Consider the following 23,085-nt stretch of genomic DNA (forward strand, 5'->3'; position numbering starts at 1 on the left):
TCTCCACAAGCAGCTTATGCTACCCATTTTTGATTATCGTGATATTATTTGGTCCCCAAAACAGGAATATCTTTCTCACAGACTTGAGAAAATTCCAATTAAATTCTTATGCTTTCCAAATCGCCTTGCCTTTCACCGTCGAAATTATCGAGCTCTTTGTGGTCGCTTCAGAATCGTTCCTTTCCACTCCAGCCGACAACTCCATGGGTCTCATTTCATCTACAATACCATAAACTTATTGTCGATTCTCCATCTTTTCTTGAACAATTACCTTTCACTGTACCTCACTTGAATTCTCTTTATAAAACCAAATTCTCATTGCCTGTCCCTCGTTCAACCATCTCTTATCCACAGCAGTACCTTGCCCTTAATACTCCATTGACCCAGTTTGTACAACAGTCTTTTATGAGCCTTCATGAAATCCAAGTCCGAATATTAATAATTTGGTATCGCGTTTGTTTTTTCGATCTGTTATACAGCTCATTAGAAGTGGCCCGAGACTGAATGGTTTAAAGTCCTCCCCACTCCTCCCAAAAACAAAAAAAACAAACGTAAACTCAAAATTTAAGAGGCATTTGTGATTCGATGCAGATGACCAATACAAACTATATCTGTCAGATCCTCTAAGTGAATCGAAGATTGAAATTCTCTAACCTGTTCAGGAGATCCTTAATAAAAGCCGAAATAAAAATTGTTCCGCTACATCTCCCCTTCCCACACACCTGCGTACTCTCCACTAAATATGTGCCCCCGTAATTTTATTCCTAAAACTTTCCACTCTCTCAACTCAGTTATAAATGCTGCCTTTTCGGACTTATCCATAATTCTGAAACTATCTCGTTTTACCTGAAGTCTAAGGTGAATCATACGCTGTATGAGATGGAGAACGTTAGTTTTTTTTTCTATTACAATCGAAAGAGAAGAAAAATGAAAACTAGAAGTTGTTCTTATAATATATTTCCATTTGAGGATTTTAAAGAAATCTCTGTCTTTCGGGCTAGCAGGCCTTTACAGACCTAGCCGCGTGTGTGTGTGTGTGGGGCTTGAGAACTGGCCAGCTGATTTTTTGGGATGTGCTTGGCCTTTACATAACGTAGACTCTCCACATGTGAAATGTTTCGCCGAATTCATATGTCAGTACTACAGACGTGGTCATTATGGGAGGTAAGTAGGAAACCCATGCTACATCTGTTCGGTGGTCAGTTGTTTCCGGAAATAAATCATGTCTTGTCTGCAATGCAGAAACGCTGAATAAGTCCGAGAAACTCTAGCACGTGCTGCGCCTATGATGACTCGCCAAGAAATAATGGAAAACCCTGATAGAGCCGTTTATAGAGAAAGATATTATTGGTTGTGTTCCTGTTGTTGGGTTTTCTTCGTATGAAAACTTAATGTCCGAGTTTATGACACGTAAAACATCCTCCACTAAGGACCCCCCCACCTCTCCTTTGCAATAGCTGATAGCATAATGCCAGATGTTTATGGTATTACCCGTATGTGATCCCGTGATAGAGCAGTGGCTAAGAATAAACCGGCTTTTTTTGTACCTCGCTACCCCTATTTATACACGTGTGTGCGTCCGCGGTCATCAGTGGGGTGAGGAGGCATAAATCTGCAGTAATTGAACACGGGAGTTATTTAATAAGCACCGAAGCGATTGTTAAGAAAGGACCGGACTTTTTAAAGGAATACGGTGGAAAGAATGCGGAACAAAGGCGAATTTCGTTTTAGGGGCCTTCCTTCAAGGGCTTCCTTAATTTTATCGTGAAATCACAAAGGTTTCCATCCGGTATTTAAAGTGTAAAGACCATATAACTGCAAGGCTTTTTCACTGAATTCACAGAATAAACTACCCCTATTTATAAATGCTTTTTATACGAATGAGCCTTTTAGCATTTGAATTCGATTCACAAAATTGTTTTAAAGAACTACTATATACAAGTATGTTAATTACTCTTCGAATTTGAATTCCTGTGATTGGGAATTCCCAAAGGCTATGGCATAATCCATATACCGTAAAAGATTTGAAATATGAGAGATATTCCTTCACAGTTGTGTGCAGTAAAACTAGTAATGTTGCATTTCTGTCTGACCGATTTTAATGAAATTTGTAGTGGCTCGACAAATCTAAAGATATGTCAAAGATTAGTATATTTTTGTTTTGGGAAATCTTTCTAAAATGGTGAAATGTAAAAGAGAGTTGATTAACTAAGATCATGCTCCAAAAAATTCTGTTGGTGCTAAGATGAATTAAGATCAACGATCTAGGCTGGTCAAAGAGGATCTCACCTTGTCCTTAAACTGTCTATCATGGTCCATTCTCCACAGAGTATCTTTTCTTTGGAATCGAGGGAAATTAGCGAATAGCGTTCATGCAGTAGGATCTGACTTCACAGGCGACTGCAATGTTTCTTTACTACACACTTGACATTGAAGGACTTCCAAAATTCTCTTAAAGTGGGCTCTTTTCTCCACCATTGGTCTCCAAGAATTTAGTGAATGCGATCATACGGTAGTATTGCTTGAATTTGCAATCCATTCTGGTCCTGGTCCAATATCCGTGATAAGTTGAACATTGATACTTTGTGTGACAACATGTCTGACCACTTTCAGTATATGTTCGTGGATCTTTGTTTAAAAGTATCAAAAAATATAAAGTCCAGATGAGCACACTAATATAGTTATCCGTGTTGTGCAGTCAGAATACACAGAATATTCTTTATTGCTTTGTATTTTGGTAAATATTTAAAGGAGAATTGTAGTGTTCTAAGTTTCACCTGCCCGCTAAATAAAATCTCTTCATCTGATTTTTTGAACAGCAAGCACATTTTGTACACCTCACACATAAATATATTTTTTTTCTGTTTAAAATAATACTATAGTACAATGGATAGATTCCTGACTGTCCTCTTGAATAGAAGTCTAAGAGGTTTCTTAAGAGTATCACCACAGATACTCCCAAGAGAAAATCCAAAAGAGAAAACTAGGTATCAAGATTTTTCAAGATTATTCTAATGTTGTTCTGTTGGAAATCTAAGACAGGCATTGAATGGAATGCGTTTCACATAGTAAGAGGAAGTTTAGGAAGATTATCGACGAAAGACTTAGAGAAAAAACGTAAGATACTAAATAATTCAGTTTTGTCTTTAGATATGGATGAAATAGAACCATCAGACTGTATCGGAGGTGGAAGTATGGATTGACAAAGAGCAGCTAATGGCTTTAGACAGAGACCAGAAGGCTTGACCACTATTTGCACAAGGAACAAGTTTTCTACTTAATTTTAGACTGTTCAAAATCGAGTTTCGTTTGATTGATAACTGTTTTACAATTGTTTTGATTTTTATTGTGAACAGAAAATGAATCTGGAGATACGGATACAAGCCAATGGCGATATGCAACATTCTTACCTTGAACATTTATTGAAAAACCGGGTTAAAATAAAGGACAAGAGAGAATAGAATGAGTAATAAAGGATTTCATCCCTACGAAAATAATTTCACTGATAAGATCTTTGCAACATATTAGAAGATTTAAATGTCAATCTTTAAATGCCAAACGAAGAAGAGAATTTCATAAAAGATGAATAAGAACCAAATAAACTTCTCTGTTAATAGAATTCTTGGATAAAACTGTTTCCCCCTTTGTTTTTACCTTACCGCGTGCTCGTCCTGGTATTTAGCACGTGTAGCCGATCCCTTAGGGCCCATTGTGTCACCAGCTGATATCTAATCCACTCCATTATTTAACATTCATTTATTATTTGCCCTATCTGCCCGTATCAGATCCTCAAGCAACGAAATTAATTTATTGTCCCCTCTCTGCTGACTTCCTAAGGAATAAGCCACATCTTTCATTAGGAAGCACCGCTCTGAGCTCGCCTTATTAAGCTACAGATAAGTGAGTCGTTCGATGCCGCCTAAACCTCGTACGATGCTTGGGGTTGGTTGCCGAGTCTACTACACGCATTCTTTGTAGAAGTAAAAAGGAGCGAAGAACGTTGCGCATTCGATTCAGATCGAATTTGATCATATTTGGTGTGGTTACTAATCGGACAAGTTCATTTTTATTCATTGCTACCTCGGAATAACTTAGCGAGTCATTTTTCACGCCCTAATTTGATTAATCCTCGGTAAAATCGAGTTTATGTACTTATCCAAAAGAGTCTGTCCAAAATCTAGAATGTTTTACGGAATAGAAATCTTGTAGTCACTGACTACAAGTTTTTCATCCTGAAAAAATATACAAGAAAACGCCACTTTACAGTGTACTGTAATGTCTCGTGGCCTTAAGGTAGCCCTAGGCTCTAGGACTAATCGAGTTTATTTGCTTATCGAAAAGATTCTGTCCAAAATCGAGAATGTTCTACGGAATAGAAATGTTATATTCACTGACCAGAGTTTTTCATCCTGGAAAAATATATAATAAAACGCCACTTTACAGTATACTGTAATGCCTAGTGGCCTTAAGGTAGCCCTAGGCTCTAGGACTAATTGAGTTTATTTACTTATCGAAAAGATTCTGTCCAAAATCGAGAATGATCTACGGAATAGAAATCTTATATTCACTGACCACGAGTTTTTCATCCTGGAAAAATATATAAGAAAACGCCATTCTACAGCTATAGTGTAACGCCTCGTGGCCTTAAGGTAGTCCTAGGCTCTACAAAGTGTGCACGGGTAACTTCCCTCTTCGTGTCAAGAGTCAATAATCGGTTGAAGATCTTATTATGCTTCATTATAAAACTTTTGTTGATATTTCCGATTACAGACCTTTGACAAGTCAATCTGCTTTTCTTGCATTGGGTTAATAGGAATAATTTCCTGTAATTTATGTTATTGTTATAAAAACTAGCCTGTAACCCCTCATACAATGATGGCGAGGTAAAAAAAAATGTTGTTCAATATTTAACAAGCTGAAAATTCATTCTGGTTTGGTGTTTAAAAGCAGAATAAAATATACTATCTTAAATATATTACATATTTGTTAACGTAATGTACGACTTTCAGTGTTGTTAATTTATGTTTATTTATTAATTAACACAATTTATATTAATAATATAATATAATTTATTATTTATTTATTAAACATACAGTTGACCATACTGTATGGAAGTGGAACCGTTCGCTTAATTTACATTCCATCCCGAAGACAGCAAGAAAAATTAACAGCTTAATTAACTGGTTTATTATAATGCTAATTACCTGTGGGCTCCTGCTAATTATTATGAAGAAGAAGATGGACACGACAACATATTACGTTGCATTAATTTGATAATAATATACCAATCACGTATTAAGCTGGTTTTTCTTCATAACAACCCACCAACTTAATTACAGATTACTTTATAATCTTGACAGTGAAATTAATTGCAGTACTCCTTATTCCTTGGGATATCGTTGAGCTAAACAATAGGAAGCAGGTATTTGTGTGTTTTTTTAGTGGCAATATTCGTAGATGTGGTGGGAAAATCTTGATTTTTTGGATCATTGCTTTGCTTGAGTTGTTTCGGTCAAAAATGTCTAGATTCGCTTTTATGTTCTTATTTAGTCTGGCTGGAACAACAAAATACTGGTTTTGTGGTTCTTTAAATGGAATTCTGTTATATGTTCAACTTATTAAAAAAATTAATTAATGTGTAGCGTTTTTTATGAAAAAATCTGTTTTAGAATTCGATTTTTGTCTCAATATCATCGAACTTATAACGAATTGTGTGAATGTTGAGTGAATGAAAGTTATTATTAATTGCATGTTCTATCTTAGTCTCTTCACTGGACAGACTGATGGCTATGCAGGTCCTAAGAGGCCTCATGATTATCCAAGCTGACACCATGCTGTAACTTTTCCTAGCTGGCATGATGTGGGATGCTGACACTGGCCATTAGAATTATCCCCCCGACCAGTGTGGGGCAGAGCTGCAAAAAGCATGCTCCACTGTAGGAATGTCTTTCTCTATGTTTTTTTTATTCCTACCACCTGGGGTGGTTGAATCTCCCACCCTGTGTGGCCCCTGCCCCCTTTTGTGTCCCCCCTTTTAAATCAGCCTCCTCTATTCTCTACCCCCCTTTTCTCACCCTCTTCCTATCTTCCCGTTAACTCCTTTCCAATAATTTTTTTCTTTTTTTGGTGGAGGGGTGTCCTTGGATGCCTAGGCCACCCCAGGGTTCACCCTGCCAGAGCTTTCTTCTCTCCTAATGTGTCCTGGCCTGCCTCTCCAGCGTAGCGATGGAAATTAGAGGAGTTAGTGGCTCTCCACAGGCCCCCCAGGTTAAGTGGCCATCGGAACAATACAAATACTTCACAAAACACACACTAACACACACCCTGACCTTATGCAGAGTATTGCAGAGTATCCCCTCCCCCCTCTGCTGCCAGACAAAAACACTATGTCACTACGATTGATATCTAATCAGGAAATGACCTATGTAATTATTTACCTGTGCATTTGTAGTGCGCGGCATTCTCAAGGTCGAATAAATAAATAAATATTTGAAGGAAAATGACTTTTGCTTCGGGTTCCCATAATGCACGAGGAATATTGTTGCATCCAAAAGAGCAGGACTAAAATATTTAACTTAAAATATTTACAAATGTACAATATTCATTAATATAAAACTTTACAATGAAACACCAAGTGTTAGACAGCGAAGCACGTGCACCAGGTTGGCGAACGTTATAGAGGCAGTTGTCAATAATTAATTGCATTTGTAGTGACGTAATTTCCTCGTCCTCTTCTCCCATTGGCTCGAATAAATATCACTGGGAGGAAAACTTTTTTAATGTATAGAAGATATGCAAACCATAGACCGTTGCAATAGAAATTTTTATGAGTTCATAAAGATTGACTACCTGAATATAATGGGACGGACTTGGAAACTCAGACTGACTTGGTTTCGATTTCCAAGCTATCCAGCCCACATATTTGAAGTTTTTACTCATATGAGCATTCCTTTGCCGATCTCATCGGGTGCGTTGCCATTTTTGGAACCTTTTGAGAAGCTTGATCTTTTTTTGGGTGCAGCCTCCGTACTTGGACACATATTTCAAGTGGAGTTAAATAAATAAATATTCGATTTTAATTTTTGTCTAAATAATCCTGTAATGCATTCCTTATCATTGCCTTCATGAATTTCCCTACCAATAAAGTCAGCATAACCGGTCAATAGTTACCTACTTCACTCTTAGCTTTATGTACTGGCGATACAATGGCACTTCTCCAATCCAAGGAGATAACTCCTGAGTTTAGTGAAGACTTCATAAACCTCGGTGGTTCAATGATCAAATCTTGCCAATTGAAGAACCAAAGTGAACCAAAATGGTTCCAATTTGAACCAAAGTGGTTGAAATCTTGCCAATTGACGTTTTTAACTAGATCGTGACTGTTCATAATTTCTAGCATAAAATTTGAATTTGTGTCTTTGTTTAACACAGGGTGAACTAATTTTGGCAGAGTTCGGTTCGTATCGAAACCACTTCCGTGTAACGTTTCCCAAAGTAGGGTATATTCGAACAGACTCTTTTATACTCTGAATACGCGACAATGAATGGCACTCTGCTCGTGCAAATAGTGTCAGTTGACCTCTGCCGCTTTACGACAGACATAAAATCTCTAAAATACCCTGGCTATAGCGTGATTGAGGTTTTATACGTTTTTCTTTACTCTTTTCATTTCGGCAAGACGTCGTCAGAGCCGCACAATGGAATAAACTGCTTCTGACCTTACTACCGTATGCTAATGGCGGTGGTGCAGTCTGAAAGAAACAAATAAGTATTTTTCGCTTTGATCTACGGCGTGGGGGGCACTTAATAATGAGTTTCCCGCTTGGGCAGATGATGTCAGACGATCTGTGTGCTTTACGAGGGTATAAACTGTCCCCCGAATGCCGAAAAGTTTACAGTCTTCTTGTTTCACAGTTTTATTTCAACACGCACGTAACAAGTGGTCTCCGAGGCCCTGACCTCTCGACTGCGAGTGCGTTCGCAGACATGACGGTGGGGTCATGGAAGAATATCTACATCGTTTTTCATTTCGCCGTGATGTGGGGTTAAAATAGGACGCGGTGACCTTATAAGCTGCGGAAATTCCTCGCTCATTAACGGAGGTGTCGGTTTCCTTTTTTTACCCAAGGCAAGCTTTCTTTATTATGAAAAAGAAGGGGGGTTGACAGGTTCGGTACGTCACGACTACCTTTAGTTGTCGCTTCGGCTGCCGGGGGGGGGGTTCCCTGGTGAAACTGCTGCAGTATCAGGTAGGCACGTTTTTCTCATTAATCGCTGAACGTCACAGGGACAGACTTTCATAATCATTATAAAAACCCCCTTAGACCCACCGAAATAATCATCTGATAAGCAGTTTGCGTTGAGAGGGCAGAAATATCAGGAAAATGTTCAGTCTTTCGCCATGTTGCATTCAAGTTGTTAAATTTGGAAACCTTTTGATGTGAAAAACTGTAGCTGCATCTAACAATGGAATGTAACGAAAATGCGAGACGAAAAGAGAAATCGTTGACAATTATTTGTATTGTTGCGGTCGTATGACAAATACTTGTATTGTTGCAATCCTGCAGAAGTAACTGCAGGATTGTGACGTCATACTATTCAACTAATGGCTACAATCGAATGCGTAATTAGGCTATTGACTTGGATTTCGCTAACCTCTTCCTAGCCAAGGATGTTTTTACATAAATTAAAACATCTTTTTGCATAAAAGGGACACACGCGGTTTTTTTTCGCCTCATTTAGAGATTATTCCATACCACGTGACCTCCGGGCATGTTTCTAGCCAAAAAGTTGTTTTTCTCTTTTCCTGGTGAAGGGGGTTGTTGCCGCCCATAGCGAATAAGTGTAATGGCAATTCATTAGCCGCACTAATGACGTCACTATTTAAAGCGCGAAGGCATCCGACGATACGGGCTTATCTGCAGTGTGAACACGTCCTTGTCTCGCGGCTGCTAGAAATCCTCTTGTCAGGAGGAGCGGACGTAATTTCCCCGTTGCATTGTTCTCGCAGCACTGGACACCGTCCATGTGGTACGGCCGTGACTGCCGGAATGAACTGTCGTGGGGGTGGGAGGGTCAATACAGATTCTGATAAACAGCCCTGTAGCCCATCATTTCCCTTTGTACCCCCCCCCTCCCTTTCCATAGCAGAAAGACCATCGGTCAGTGGAGCGACAATAATCAGAACGTCGGAGTCGTGCATCCCGCCCGTCTTAACCCTCCATTTCCCTACATTCCAAGATATCGAAGTTATTAAAGTGATCGGCTGTGCCTGATGAGTGCGATCGTCATTCTGGTCGTAGATACCACCAGTCATTAGTTAGACGTCGGCGTCGCCCGACAAGCTGTCGGTGACATTCGTTCCACCCAGTCGCGAGGCTCGGACTGCTCGCAGCCGACAATAAAGGATTCGAAGAACAGTTTGCAGGGGCAAACCGGGGATGAACTCTTCATTACGCTATTGACCAGCTCGCGACCAGGGGGGGCTGTAGAATATTGCAAACGACAAGTGTTTACCCAAGGCCGGGTAGCGTTCTGTGTAACAATTACGTCGTCATTAATGAACGCTGACCTGTGCGTCACAGACGACTGATGTAGCGTCTCTCTTAGCCACTTAAGCGAATTGGCCAACTACGGCTTGTCCTACTCCTTTTTTTTTTTCTCATTTTCTCGAAGGGGGCGCCGGGGATTATAATGGGCAGCCATGTTTATTTAGTAACAGATTATTGTAGCGGGGGCACACGCCCTGTCGGCTTTATCTGCCGTGGTCGGTATCGATACAACCTATCGGAAGTTTATTTCTGTTCAGGTGAGGTCACCGGTGATGACGAAAAGCTACCGGTCATCAATCTTTTTGAAACAATGACAAGCATATACTACTGCGGACATAGTTGGAATAGGAATTATTGACCCCGCTTTCAGCGGGAAAGGTAATATATCAAAGGTGAAAATGGCCGGCGTCCGCAGCTGAATAGCGTCGTGTGAGCGTTTCGGAAAGTTTAATTTCATAGGCCGCTGGTGAAGTAAAGTTTTTATGACAGTCGTACCCAATCTTTAAAGGATGGTCAATAGCCAAGGTGCTATAAACGAACACAGCTGAGGGAAAATCGGTTTTTTACCATGGCTCGGGGAACCATAAACTGTATAACCCGTGTCAGCACTTAAAAACTATTAGATCGTCGAATGGCAGTCATTGAAGGAAGAGAAAATCCAAGGTTTATCCACAGATTATCCGCATGCGATATTGGACAAAATAATCGATGAACATCGACAACTACAGCCAGTTTCTCCGTATATGTCTGTAAACTAGGTGTGTTCCAATGTCTGTTTTCTGTTTGCTGGATGAAAAACCCGAGTTTCCTGGATGAAAAACCATGTTTATGTTTGAAGAAGCGTTTTTAGCAAACTTTAATCGGTATAACATCATAAGACATACCCCTTGCGGTTTATGGTACTCAAATTGATTAATATAAATGACCCGATTCATTCCAAACTACCACGAATGAATGAATCAAGGCTGAATGCAGCGTTCTCTGCCACCCCTACAAGAAGTGCGAACCGCATTACACTGTAGATTAAAAGGAAATCACCACTCGGGACACAAACGTTCTGCATATTCAAATGTTAAAGCAAATCACAGTAATAATTTCATTTCGGACTTATTTTCTGATTCAGTACACTCCATGAGCCTGTTAGAACTGTACGTCAAGCATTAAAACCTGGGCGTTCCTTCAACAAAAATTTGTTGATAGAATAGGCATCCTGGCATGCAAATTCCGAGTACCCAATAGAAATCGATCTACCACTTTACAGAGCCGCACATTATGCAAATTATTCATGACTATAAAAACACAGGTCGAAACAACATCATTTCATTCGCGTTTTTTGGCTTGCTCAGGATGGCAAGTCATCGTCGTTTCAATGATTTCTTTGAGATGGCGGGCCAACGGACGATTTGAAGACGAGTAGTCGCAGGCAAGATGGTTATGTTCTCTTAATGTGTCACACAGCGTCGTCTCGTCACTATCGAAGCAGTTCAGGAGAAGGAACCATTATGAGAAGAGCTGGCCAAGATTGCCCAATTACTGCATCAACCAGAACAGATCGCTAACAGCAAGCCGGAACTCTACATGTTCTGTCATCAACTGTCTCTTGAGGTTGCTGCAGTCACAGGTGAACACACTTCCAACTGGACTGTTTTTGATAAGGGTACCGTATTTGGCCTTTGTCAAACTCGCTTAAGTCCGCTGCCTTTCCCATCTGAAAAACAAGAGTAACAGTGATTAACGGAGCTCAGTATCAGGTGATTTTTATACCGTGTCCCGCCCGCGCACGCGCCGTAGTTCACCTGCAGTTGCTTCGATTTGTATAACAACTAACTGGTCATAATGTTTTGGCTCATCGGACTTAAGCGAGTTTGACAAAGACTAAATTGTAATGGCCAGACGACTGAGTCAGAGCATATCCGAAACGGCACGGCTGGTGGGATGCTCAGTGTCAGCGTCTGCGCGAGTAGCACAGTGGTGTCGTCACTGTCCTACCCAACACCGAGTACAAACGGCCCGAGTTCGAATCCGTCGATGATGCGAGACTCTTTAATGGGCATTTTTTACTCCGTGGCTGAATTAGCCGGTCTCAGGTAGATAGCAAGGTTTCTTCCCCAGAAACTGGGGTTTTTCGTCCAGCAAAACAGGTAAATCGACCGTAGAGCACACGCAATTAACAGACATAAGACACACAGCACGGCAGATGAGTTTAATTATTCGGGTGGCCTAAAAATAAGTTTGGTTTTTGGTACCTAAACATCATTGCTGACCAGGTACACCCTTTCATGGCAAGGTCTTCCCCTCTGGCGGTGCGGTCAGGATAATGCGCCATGCCACACCGCCCAGATTGTTCGAGACTGGTTTGGGGAACATGAGAAAGACTTGCAGGTATTGCCCTGGCCTTCAAATTCTCCAGACATCAAGACACATTTAGAAATCTTGTAGCGTCCATGGCTCGCCAGGTACGAGCTGTTTTGGCTGTACGTGGAGGACCAACATCATATTAGGTAGGTGGTCATAATGTTTTGGCTCATCGGTGTATGTGCGACTTTTTAGGAGTACGGTTGTCCCAGATTTTCTTTTCATGCACGACAACGCCACTGCACATATGGAGCCCAAATGGTGGAGGAATAGAAACAAACTTAAATCCAATAGAATATGTGTAGGACGCCCTTGGGCGTCGCTTTGGACACCAACAGCCAACTCCTGTGTCACTTGTTGAGCTAAGGTCTGCGCTGTTGGAAGAATAGGATTTATTGCCACAGAATCTTACAGACACCCTGATCTCGAGCATGGTTCACCACTGTCAGGCCTGTTTAGTCTTTGGAGGGGATCATACACCATATAAATGTCCCTTACACCTGCCCAAAATTTTTCGCTCTCTCTCTCCTCATGTCATCGTTATTCTATGGTACACCACAATTTTCATCGCAAGCTGTATGAGTTACGCCACGTTTTTACGGGTTCTGTTAATTTCTTCGAGCAGTGCATTAACTTCTAAATTCCTAGTGTTTTAATTACAACTTTTACATCTTTCCACCAGAAAAGAAAGCCCATGGTTTCATTGCTTTTAACTTCCCAAGTTACCAATCAGCAATTTCTTTACTATAGCGATATGATGTCTTAAATCTATCATTTTCTCTCAGTGCGTACATATTTTTGGCATATCCATCAAGCTGGTCTCTGATAATAAGAATTGAGATCCATATCTATAATAATAGAATTGAGTTACACGAGGAACTCAATTCGTAAGAATTATAATAAATGAATTTTAATCAATGTAGTTTGCGGGAAATATTTCTTTGGTCTTGGATTAAAATTTATTGGTTGTTAGAATGCAGAAGAATCCAAGTAGAAAAATTCATAATGATAAAAGTATTTATGCGTGAATAGCACTCATCGCAAGCAACAATATTTTAAAATAAGTAATTCTGTGTCCAGCTAATAATCGATTACGAATTATTATTTATTAATCTTCAAGAGGTTAGAATTATTATTGTGCGTTTATGAGGTACTTGAAAAATGTTTCTTTTACCAAAATTCGTTTAGAAAAAGAAACTGATAGTGGGTAAAGAGGTAGATTAAATGTCAGACATAGTAAAACTATTAAATGAAATGCAACTCCCTCAATGAGTCTGAGATATGTTCAAATTAAATCGTAATTAGACATTTTAATATGAACGGGGATTGTACGTTTAAGGTACAGAAAATAAAGAGAAACAGCTGGAGCTTATTACCAATACTTCATACATTGGTGCTAGAGTTTCCTGCGTGAGTTATCTTCGTCGCACGGATGTCCGATAATAGCATTGGTTCTCTTCCTTCCTCAACACATCCTGGATGCTAGAATACAGGGATTCAATCCTCCTTATCACCTTGGTCTTTTATTTTCCTCTAGCCGGCTTCGTTGGTTCGTATTCTGCCAAGCTCGATCTCTCCCACAACCGTAGGATACATCAGCGTATATTTGAAGCTTCGTTGAATCATTCACTCTATCTTTCTCCCCCAACCCCTCACTTTCCTTCCCCTCTCCCTTCCTTCCTTCCTTCCTTCCTTCGCTGTCTGCAGACCTTACTAAAATACTCCCACCTTGACAGTCTTTCCCAGCTGCACGCGTCCAGGCGTGGCACGAAGTACCCTTTGATCTCGTTTCCCTTCGAGGTGCTGACGACATCCTCTATTAAGTAGTGAGCATCATGGCTGTCCATTAAGGAGGAGCTCTCAGTGCGTGCGTGTGTGAGGATTTTGTTCGTGATCACAAGCTGTTAGCACCGTATCGACGCTTGGTCACCGGACTCACCAAGACTCGCTCAGCGGAGGACACTCCTCCAAGAACTCATGACAGAGTTCATTGTCGTATTTTTTTCTTCTTTTTTTTCCCCTCCTTTCTTCTTCTAACCCGTGGGGCCTCAGGCTCAGATAAAGAAGGATGAAATGAAAGCACGCCAACCTATAAAAGTTAGGACAGGCAGTCTATTGTAGCAGCTGATCACATAATGATGACTCTATATTAGATGTCATGCAACTGTAGCATGTTTTCCGTGTTCAAAGGATATTAAGTTGTGTAATAGTGATCGGTAGCCATGCTCTTAATGTCAGCCATTCAAACAAGTATTCAGGGAGCACAGAGTCCTGGAAATGATGGAGTAAGCACTACACTATTATTATTGAATAGCACCTTAACCTCTTCCCGTTCATGCTGGGAACATTCACTACCTGCCTTCCCCATAAGAATGATGATGCACGTAAGAGGGTGATGGCTTTAAACGCGTCCTTTGTTACGTAAGACAATATAAAAGATGTTTTGTGTTTTTATCTTAGCTAAGTGTTGTGAAAGATATACCGCCCTGATATAGGCAGATGTGGAGCGAAATATGGCTTTAACTCAGCCTATGATGAAATGTTGGTCGAAAACGCTGTTCAGTCTTCATACACACCTGTAATGGACTGTTCAATGATGCGCCAATGAAATACTGTTGACAACGCTGATAAAAGCTTTTATCATAAAGCTATCAGAGCAGCCCTTGTTGAGAAGCCTTTGGAAACTCATACAATTGATTGCTTAATGAACATAAACAAATCAATGAAACTTCAGTTCTAACTGCGCAATCCATCTAAATAATCTCTTATTTTGATTATTAAATCTCTTATTTTTATTATTAAATCTCTTTATTATTATTAAATGTCTTATTTTGATTATTATATCAAAATAATCTCTTATTTGGTGGCTTTATCAGAATATCTTAAACTCCAGAACGAAATATCCAAAGTTCGATTACATATGTCTGGAATTCGGGACTTCTAGATTATTATCAATTGAAATTTGATTATTGGGAATTTTCCTCATTGTTTGACTTCTTTTCTTTTTTAGGTTTAAGTACCTATTATAGTAAAAAATAATCCTCTTTTAATTTATTTTTGTATCGATAAGCCATTACGTATTTCCATAATTTTTCGCCTCGCATGCGGAAGCCTGAGCCTAAATTTCTATCTGCATATATAATTACATAATAACTTTCTAAAATCAAATTAAAAGAATTTTTAATGCTTTTATATTCCGAGTTTTTATATGCAAGCAGATGATCACGCTTTAATTCCATAGATTTTATTATAAACAAATATATACGTAGAGGTAAACTAGAAGTAGGTGTCGCTGTACAAACTACAGCGTCACCTGCTACTCTTATACCTTCAAAGCATTTAAAATTGAGATATAAATTCGTTATTATTTGTACCTTTTTTAAAAACGTTTATCAAAGTATAAAAAACGTTTATCAAAGAATAAAAAACGTTTATCAACGTATAAAAATACTGGATTCAAAACTTTAACCACATCATTCGTCTTTTCATTTGATTTCGATTATGGAGACAGCTTTACAGTAAATAAATTTTCTTGGATTGCGAAAACGCTCTCTTTCCCCCTCATCTTACGTTGTAAAGTTTCGAGCAGGAAATCCCTCCAGTAGCTTCGTGTCAATCCCTCCACTACCAGTATCAATTGTCTGCTGTAATGCATTGGCACGGGTTGACTAGCTGCCTCTCTAGATGCGCCCGTGCGATTATCGTAGCCACAGGAAAGGGGCCAAAAGGGGGATGCTTCATTGCTCCACTTTGACAAAATCATAATACGTGCTGATGCCCCCTTTGCGGAAGGTAGTTTATCACGCGCGTGCTGCAGCGGGAAACTCTCCTTTTTTATCGCTTCCACACCCGCGGTTTCGTTGCATGCTAAAAGAGCAGTAACAGATTGTAGGGGAGGAGTTGACGTAGCCCGCAAGGAGCACTTGAAGCCGTCGCGAACCCGGCATGAACTGAGTAACCTCATTCAGGGATGAAGGGGTAGGGGCTAATAAGGGTCAATTGAGTGAACGAGAGCATCGCTTGCGTTTCTGTCGGTACCCGTAGTTGGTGTTGGAAGGATGGCTTGTTTAAATCAATTTTCTTGCCTTCCTTTTGTTTGTTTGTGTTTTTTTTTTTTTTTGCTTCGATATCTGCAGACAGGAACAAAGTCAAATATATCCTAATGTTCGCATTTTAAGTATCGGAAGAGTAAAAAAAATAGGCTTAGTTTCCAGATAATTTAAATCGATTTCTTTAATCAATTAAACAAATGTATTTTGTTTAAAAGAATAACTTTTATAAGGTCCGAAGTGATTTACCAAAAAACAGTTTTGAATATTAATTAGCCGATGACGATGTATCTGTTTGGATTTTTTTCATCAGTCAACTTTGTGATGCACCAAAAGAAGTAGTTCAAGATGGAAAGAACCAACTCTTCCATCCAATGTCGATGTTTATTTTCCCACATAGACCTTCAGGTGGAGGTGATAACCTCTTGATACAGAAATGGAGTCCTTTACTTTAGTGACGAAAAAAATTACTGTGAAAGAAAACTTTTCATCCAGCTTTCGATATACACATATCGAAAGCTGGATGAACTAAGTATCGTTTGAATTGAAGTATCATATTTATAGTTAAACGAAAAATACCTTCGGATAGCAATTTGTCTCAATAACTTTTTGATTACATTTGTATAAAGGAAAGGAATAAAATCTAGATGTATTTTTTAGGTGTGAGAAAGAATTTCCATACAGATTTGCGATGCTTCCTCACCAGCCGTACCTTGAGAAATATGTCGTGAAGCAGGAGCCTCCCGGTGAGTTAACCTGTTTATTAATAATGTACTTCCATTTATGAACTGAAATATACAATCCTAATAATTAAATAAATGCCTTATCTCAAAATACTAAAAGCAAATACTTTCTTAGAAATCATAGTCCATGCTTTGAGCAGATGAAAATAACCCTGATACCTCCTGTCCAGCTTGCGCAAGATCATCAATAAGCTTAGAAGTGAGAAATACGTTTTAACGAAGGATCTTGCGCTATGCTGTGTGGTAAAAGTATTCGAGTTGTATTTGACATGAAATATCATGATTAACAGAGATTAACAGGGATCCAAAGTAAATTGTGTGAAATTGATTCGCTTAAGGTGAAACCTTAATTGGATGAAACTAATTCGCTGTTTCTTAAGCTAATTAGTCCAGTTTTCTTCTTCTTCCAGTCACATAGTTCCCTGAGGAGCTGTTGTGGCCACCAACAAATTTCTCCAACTGCATCGATCGTGTGCTATACGAGCAGCATCGCAAAGTGTCACGCCAAGTAGTTCACTGATCCCATCCTTCCACCAAGTTGCAGGTCTTCCTCTGCACCTCTTCCCCTCGGTTTTTCCTTCCCTTATAGTCTTTTCCTTCCATCATAGCATCAACAGAAAGTTTTCCCCTCTTACTATATGACCAAAAAACTTGAGTTTTCTTTTGTTGATGCTATGAAGAAGAATTTTAGGCCTGCCGATTTTATTCAATACCAACTCATTTGTTCTTCGATCCAAGTAAGCAATACGCAGTATTCTCCTGTAACACCAAATTTCAAATGTCTTAATTTTCTTCCTGTCAACTCTTTTCAGATTCCATCCTTCACATCCATAAGTGGCAACTGAAAAAATTAACGATTCTCAGTTTCGTCTTTAGGGGCAGATTATGATCTCTCCATAATTTGATCAGATCAGCAACCAACGTTTTAGCAATTGCCTGTCGTCTCTTTAGATCGTTTGAGCAATCACTATTTTTATTTATTCTTTACTCTAAGTAATCAAATTCATCAACTTCTTCGATATCTTGCCCATTAACCGTAACTTTACTGGAACTGAGATTATCACCAATCATCATAATTTTAGTTTTACACGCATTCAGAAACAATCCTTTTTTTTATTACTTGGTTCACATACTCTCCTCAGAGTTTCTTTAAGATGATCCTTAGAATTACATATTAGCACTTCATCATCTGCATAATGAAGGTTGTTTATCTTCAGTCCTCCAATTTTGATGCCAGTCTCTAAACCTTCCAAAGCTTCACGCACGATATCTTCGGCATAAAGATTAATAAGGTAAGGTGACAAAATACATCCCTGCCTGACACCGTTACCTATTGTGAAAAAGTCCGTGTTTCCCATGTTCATTCTCACAGTTCCTTCCTGTTCCTGGTACAGTAGCTTAATCAGCTGAATTATGTGGATTGGGAAACCCATATTAGTAATCGTTTCCCATAGTTTCTCATGTTGAACACAACTAAATGCTTTTGCATAATCTATAAAACACAAAACGACTGGAACATCGAATTCTTTGCATTTTTCAATAATCAGTCGTAGGCTTAAGATCTGATCTTTGGTTCCTCCACCCCTTCTGAAATCTGCTTGCTCTTCTGGCATTTCTTCTTCAAGTTTTCTTGAGATTCTGTTCAATACGATTTTAAGAAGAATCTTGCTAGCGTGAGAATCTTACTAAAATTTATTTAATCTTTGTAATAGTAATCGTGACACAAAGTTTAATTATTATTGGAACATGCGCACACATATCAAATAATGAAACGAAGAACTCGATATGCAATTTGGAATTTCGGAAACAACATTTAAATAGGAAGATTGTAGGAATCGCAAATATCTTTGGTTATAGAAGATTGAGGTACCTTTGGTTGTAGAAGGTGGCAGGTATCTTTAGTTGTAGAACATTGTGGGACTCGTTAGTGTCTTTAGTTGTAGGTTAGGAGGTGTAGAGTTCTAGTTATCTTTTAGTTGTAGGAGAAAAAACATATTAATCACGTTGTATGTACTACATGTTTTGAAATGGAAACATCATCCAAAGCCTCTAACCAAACATTTTACCTTGTTGAAATTCTTTGTTCTGTCTGTATTTCATTATCTCTTCTCTTTTACATTTCCTATTCGGTTTGAAGTGTAGCGATTTTCAATAAAAACAGAATTGCGGGATATACTTAAATATTAAGGATGAATTCTGTACACTTCCATGCTTTAAGTCAAGGATACTGGAGGGGACTAGAAACAAAGAAAATTGCTATGTAGAGATATTCGTAATGATTGTAATATCAATTGTGAAATATTTACCTTATCTGTTGTTCCACCTTCACCGTTATTTTGGGTCTGGAATGGTATTCATTATCTTGTGGTTATTAAGAAAATGCTATTTCTACAAAGTGGACATTGAAAACTGGTAATTTTTCCTGACAGTAGTCCAATTTCTGCCAAACCTTGGGGGCGCCTCCGTAGCCAGGTGGGAAGGAGCAGCAGTGCGTAGCACATGCTTCTTGATTAGACCGGGGTTCGAGCCCGTCACCACCAAATACGGAGTATGCGGAAAGGTCAAGGAATGACCACCGCATATCCCGGAGCAATATGGCCTTAGTTGCTAATGCTCCTAAAAACCAAATAACATAACATAACAGCCAAACCTTGGCAATAACAGCCTTCTTAACTGAACTGCAAATGTGCAAAATTCCAAAGGGAATGAAATAAAAGCGTGATGGGGTTGTTAAATGTCTCGATCTCTCCTATACTGTGGCAGGGCTCGCAGAAATAAAGCCGATAAACTTGCATCCCTTACATAATGACGTTCCATTTTCGTGTTAATTGTCCCCTGACTCACCTGTCTACGGTATAAACATTCACGATTGGTAGACACGAAACCCCAGCCACTTACTTGTGGAGCACCAAAGAATGACAGCGCCGCTGCTACCATAGCAACGAAGCATAAGTAGAGCCCACGACAAGGGCTCTTATTGTTATGTGTACTTGTGAGACCGTTTATAGCCAGTTAACAGGGAAGATGGGGCTGAAATATGGCAGTGCTAATGACTCTTCGAAACCGGCTATTCTTACCCGCTATTTATAGGATATTATTTGGGGGTTCGGCCTCCGAAATAAGTTGCTATAGAGTCTTTACTAAACCCCGTACTTTTAAGTTCATTCTAAGTCCGCCCCCTCTCCCCCCGTTGTAGCAGAACCTGCAATCTGTAGTCATACCTGCCACTCGACATCATAATGACACGGACGCTACATGAGATGAACGGACGGCGGAGGTCAAGTAGTTTGTCTGACCAAGCAATTAATGGCTGCGGTTCTGTCAAGAATGACCCTCACATGATCGCACGAGAGTCGGAGGGGAACTTAATGTTGGAGTTACGTGATGCAGAGAACACCAGACATAATAGGTTATAGGTAGTCCAGGGAAAGACACAGGGGGGTTGCATCAGAGATGAGGTTTGTTCGTGGAACTATTAGCGAGATAGGTTATAAGGGATTGCCTGGTTTTTAACGAGAACAAGAACTTCTTTTCTGATAAATTTCATCCGATTTAATAACGGAAACTTTATTTTGCCAGGTAATACTTCTGTTTCTATTAATTTGCTTTTGCTGCTTGGCAAAATGGGATTGATCTGTTACAGGATGAACTTCAACGTAATTATTCTACTAGTGAAATTTATAGCCAGTGAAAAGTTGTTTAAACGTTGATTGATGAAAATATGGATCACAGTTGCGGGAATCTTAGAAAAATACAAACAAATACAACGAAGTAAGGGAAAAATCGAGTTTAAATTGCAATTATGCATTTATAGCCTTCAAATTTATAGAATCTTGAATTCAGAAAAGCTCTCCAGGGACTTAGATCTAATATAATAGCCAATATCGCTCATATCCAAAGCGACTGGATTAGAGATTTAACTTTTTATGGTTCTGTTTTTTGACTATTTAAACTACAGAACAGTTTCGTTTTCTAGAAAACCTAAAATAAGCAGTTACTCAAGCATGGGCAGTCCTAATTAAGGGGAACCAAACGCAGATTGTCAGTGAAACGATCACAGTTACCTCTCAGCTGTTTATATTGATGATTTCTCCATGCCTTATTTTATGGCTGTGGTTTTAAGTAGCTCCTAGCATGCGAATAAAAAAAAAACCTGTTCGATTTCGATTATACGGCTGAAGCGCGTAATAAATATGTGCACATAAATGAGATGCATTACGAACGAGTATACATTGACGCCAATCTGTTTATTATTCAGCATTCTCAGAAATAAACGCGAGCCTTCGGAGCACACCAGTCCCAAAATCTTGTATTTCGGGGCAAATGAAATGAAGAGGGGAAACTTTCCGGGTACTCGGCCAGTATTTTATAGTTGACTGCTGAGAAAGTGATATTATTTAATGCATGCGCTATCCTCGAACTTGAACACCCGGAGATGGGGGGAAATGGAAGTAGAATACATTCAACACAGAGCCATCGCTGCGGACTAGACCACTTCATCCGAAATGCACAGTAAAATAAACGACCCCTCTTATGCGGACGCTTTATCTTCATAACTGGTAGACGTTTATAATAAATTGCAGTCCGTAGGTTTAGTGAACTTGGCGATTCCAATATTACTTTCGGAGTAATGCAATTTGGACTTTTAAACTTCTGTCGAATTATTTCCACAGTTTAAAACAGAAACTGTTGAGCTGTCTGCGTAGAATCGAAATTATTCTAGCTTAAAACCGATATTGAATTCGATAAATGTCACACAGCCAGCAATGGTGGCATGATGGTACCAAATGATTAAGACAGACTTGGGAAAAGAGTTCAGCATTGAATTTGTACACGCGAAAACGACCCTGATGTTTTTTTTTTCCAAAAGGGAGAAAAAGGCGTACTGCCTTCTAAGGATCTTTTTTTTTAAAGAGTACTAAACTTAACTGTAATACTAACTCCTAATATTTACAACACGCATTCTCTAATATCTTTCAATAAAGTCAAATTTTCGAAAATATTTTATTACCAAATTAATATACGTATAATTATTGTTAATCAAAAAAATAAGGCAGTTATTTAAAAATAAGAACTACTCCCTTCCCCGTAGAATTGTTTTTGTTTATATCTCTCGTTTATATCACTTTGTTCAAATTTTCTGTCAAAACAATCAGAAATAACGCGGATGAAAAACTAAGTAGATTCTGGTTAATAACAAATCAAGTAATTTTTAACATTTTAAGTGTTAAAGATGGCCGAATTAGTCATACGCGGACTTAAAATTGAGAAATGGGAAATAAATAAGAAAGAAAAAATAAGAAATCACAGAAGAAATACTGTCTCGGAGTGTTTTAGCGATAAGAAGTTTTTTCCAACAAGTTCTTTACATGTCTGTGTGTCTTTTACTATCCACGTGTTTCTTGTGTTGTCTTTGGTTGACTGTGCTTCGGCCATTGTTGAAAGATTTTGCAAGGAAAGATTTGCATAATGTTTTATGAAAGGGGTTTAAGATGTCATTTTATGTCAGTGTATGTCTTTTCTGAATCCCGTTGTGTTTAGCTTCCTGCTGTGTTGGTCTTTAGGTACGAATCCAGACTCCGCCTGTGTTTGTTCCACATTGTATCTTTGTGTGTTTAAGCTGTCTGTTTCTGGTGTGCTTTTTTTTGTCAGTTCCAATTATCCTGATCACTATAAGTATTTTTTTTAAATTCTCATGGATTTACTATTAGTTATTAGCTTATACCCATATTTATTTTTAATTGCAGATTACATATAAGCTGGAAAAATTTAAATAATACAAAAGGGCATTGGACCGTTTTCTTTTTATTTTTCAATAAATATTTAAAAAAAATAAAAATACTTTGTTTTGATTCTGCTTCTATCTGATGAAATATTTGGGTGACATGGTCATAATTTTGATTGTCTTCAGAAGCTAAACGTTCTCAGAGGCTAAATGGAGATTAACATCTTCTATTGACCACCAGTCTTCTTCAGCGGCAGATGCTAACAACAAAAGGAAGATCCTTCCATTTTACTGCCCAATCTATCTACAATTTCGTCTTTGAAAGTGATGGAAGGTGCGTTTGTAGAAAGTACAAATGTGAAAATAGAAGTGCTGACTCAAGGCGCCTTCTCATATAACAGGAATTGACATAATTGAACTGAAAGCACTTTATAAGTTTGCTATACTTCTCGGGAAACTCGTAAGGAAGATATAACTATTTTTTGCTTCATATGTCACAAAATGGGATACTTTTCGTGAGCAGTTTGAGAGAGCTCAGATTTTATGACGGTTCTACTAGCATTTTTCTTGCTTTTAGAAGTTGATCCCACAGAAATTCGAGCCTCGTAGCAATCTGCTAATTGGTTCAACTCTATTTGTGCATTTTTTTTTTTTTTTTCATT

General features: G+C 38.8%; 1 protein-coding gene across 3 annotated transcripts in view; it reads left to right on the plus strand.

Moving 5' to 3' along the window:
* The window catches only part of LOC150074998 (uncharacterized), a 381,296-nt gene that overhangs the window by 85,938 nt on the left and 272,273 nt on the right, over positions 1 to 23,085 (plus strand). For all 3 annotated transcript variants that reach the window (XM_090388218.1, XM_090388219.1, XM_090388221.1), the window contains exon 3: positions 16,616 to 16,701. In XM_090388218.1, coding sequence (XP_090244344.1) covers positions 16,616 to 16,701 — 86 coding nt within the window. The remainder of the gene's footprint in view (positions 1 to 16,615; positions 16,702 to 23,085) is intronic.

This window comes from Mastigoproctus giganteus, chromosome 14 (genome assembly GCF_048544385.1).
Source record: "Mastigoproctus giganteus isolate SK-2022 chromosome 14, ASM4854438v1, whole genome shotgun sequence".
Classification (NCBI taxonomy): domain Eukaryota; kingdom Metazoa; phylum Arthropoda; class Arachnida; order Uropygi; family Thelyphonidae; genus Mastigoproctus; species Mastigoproctus giganteus.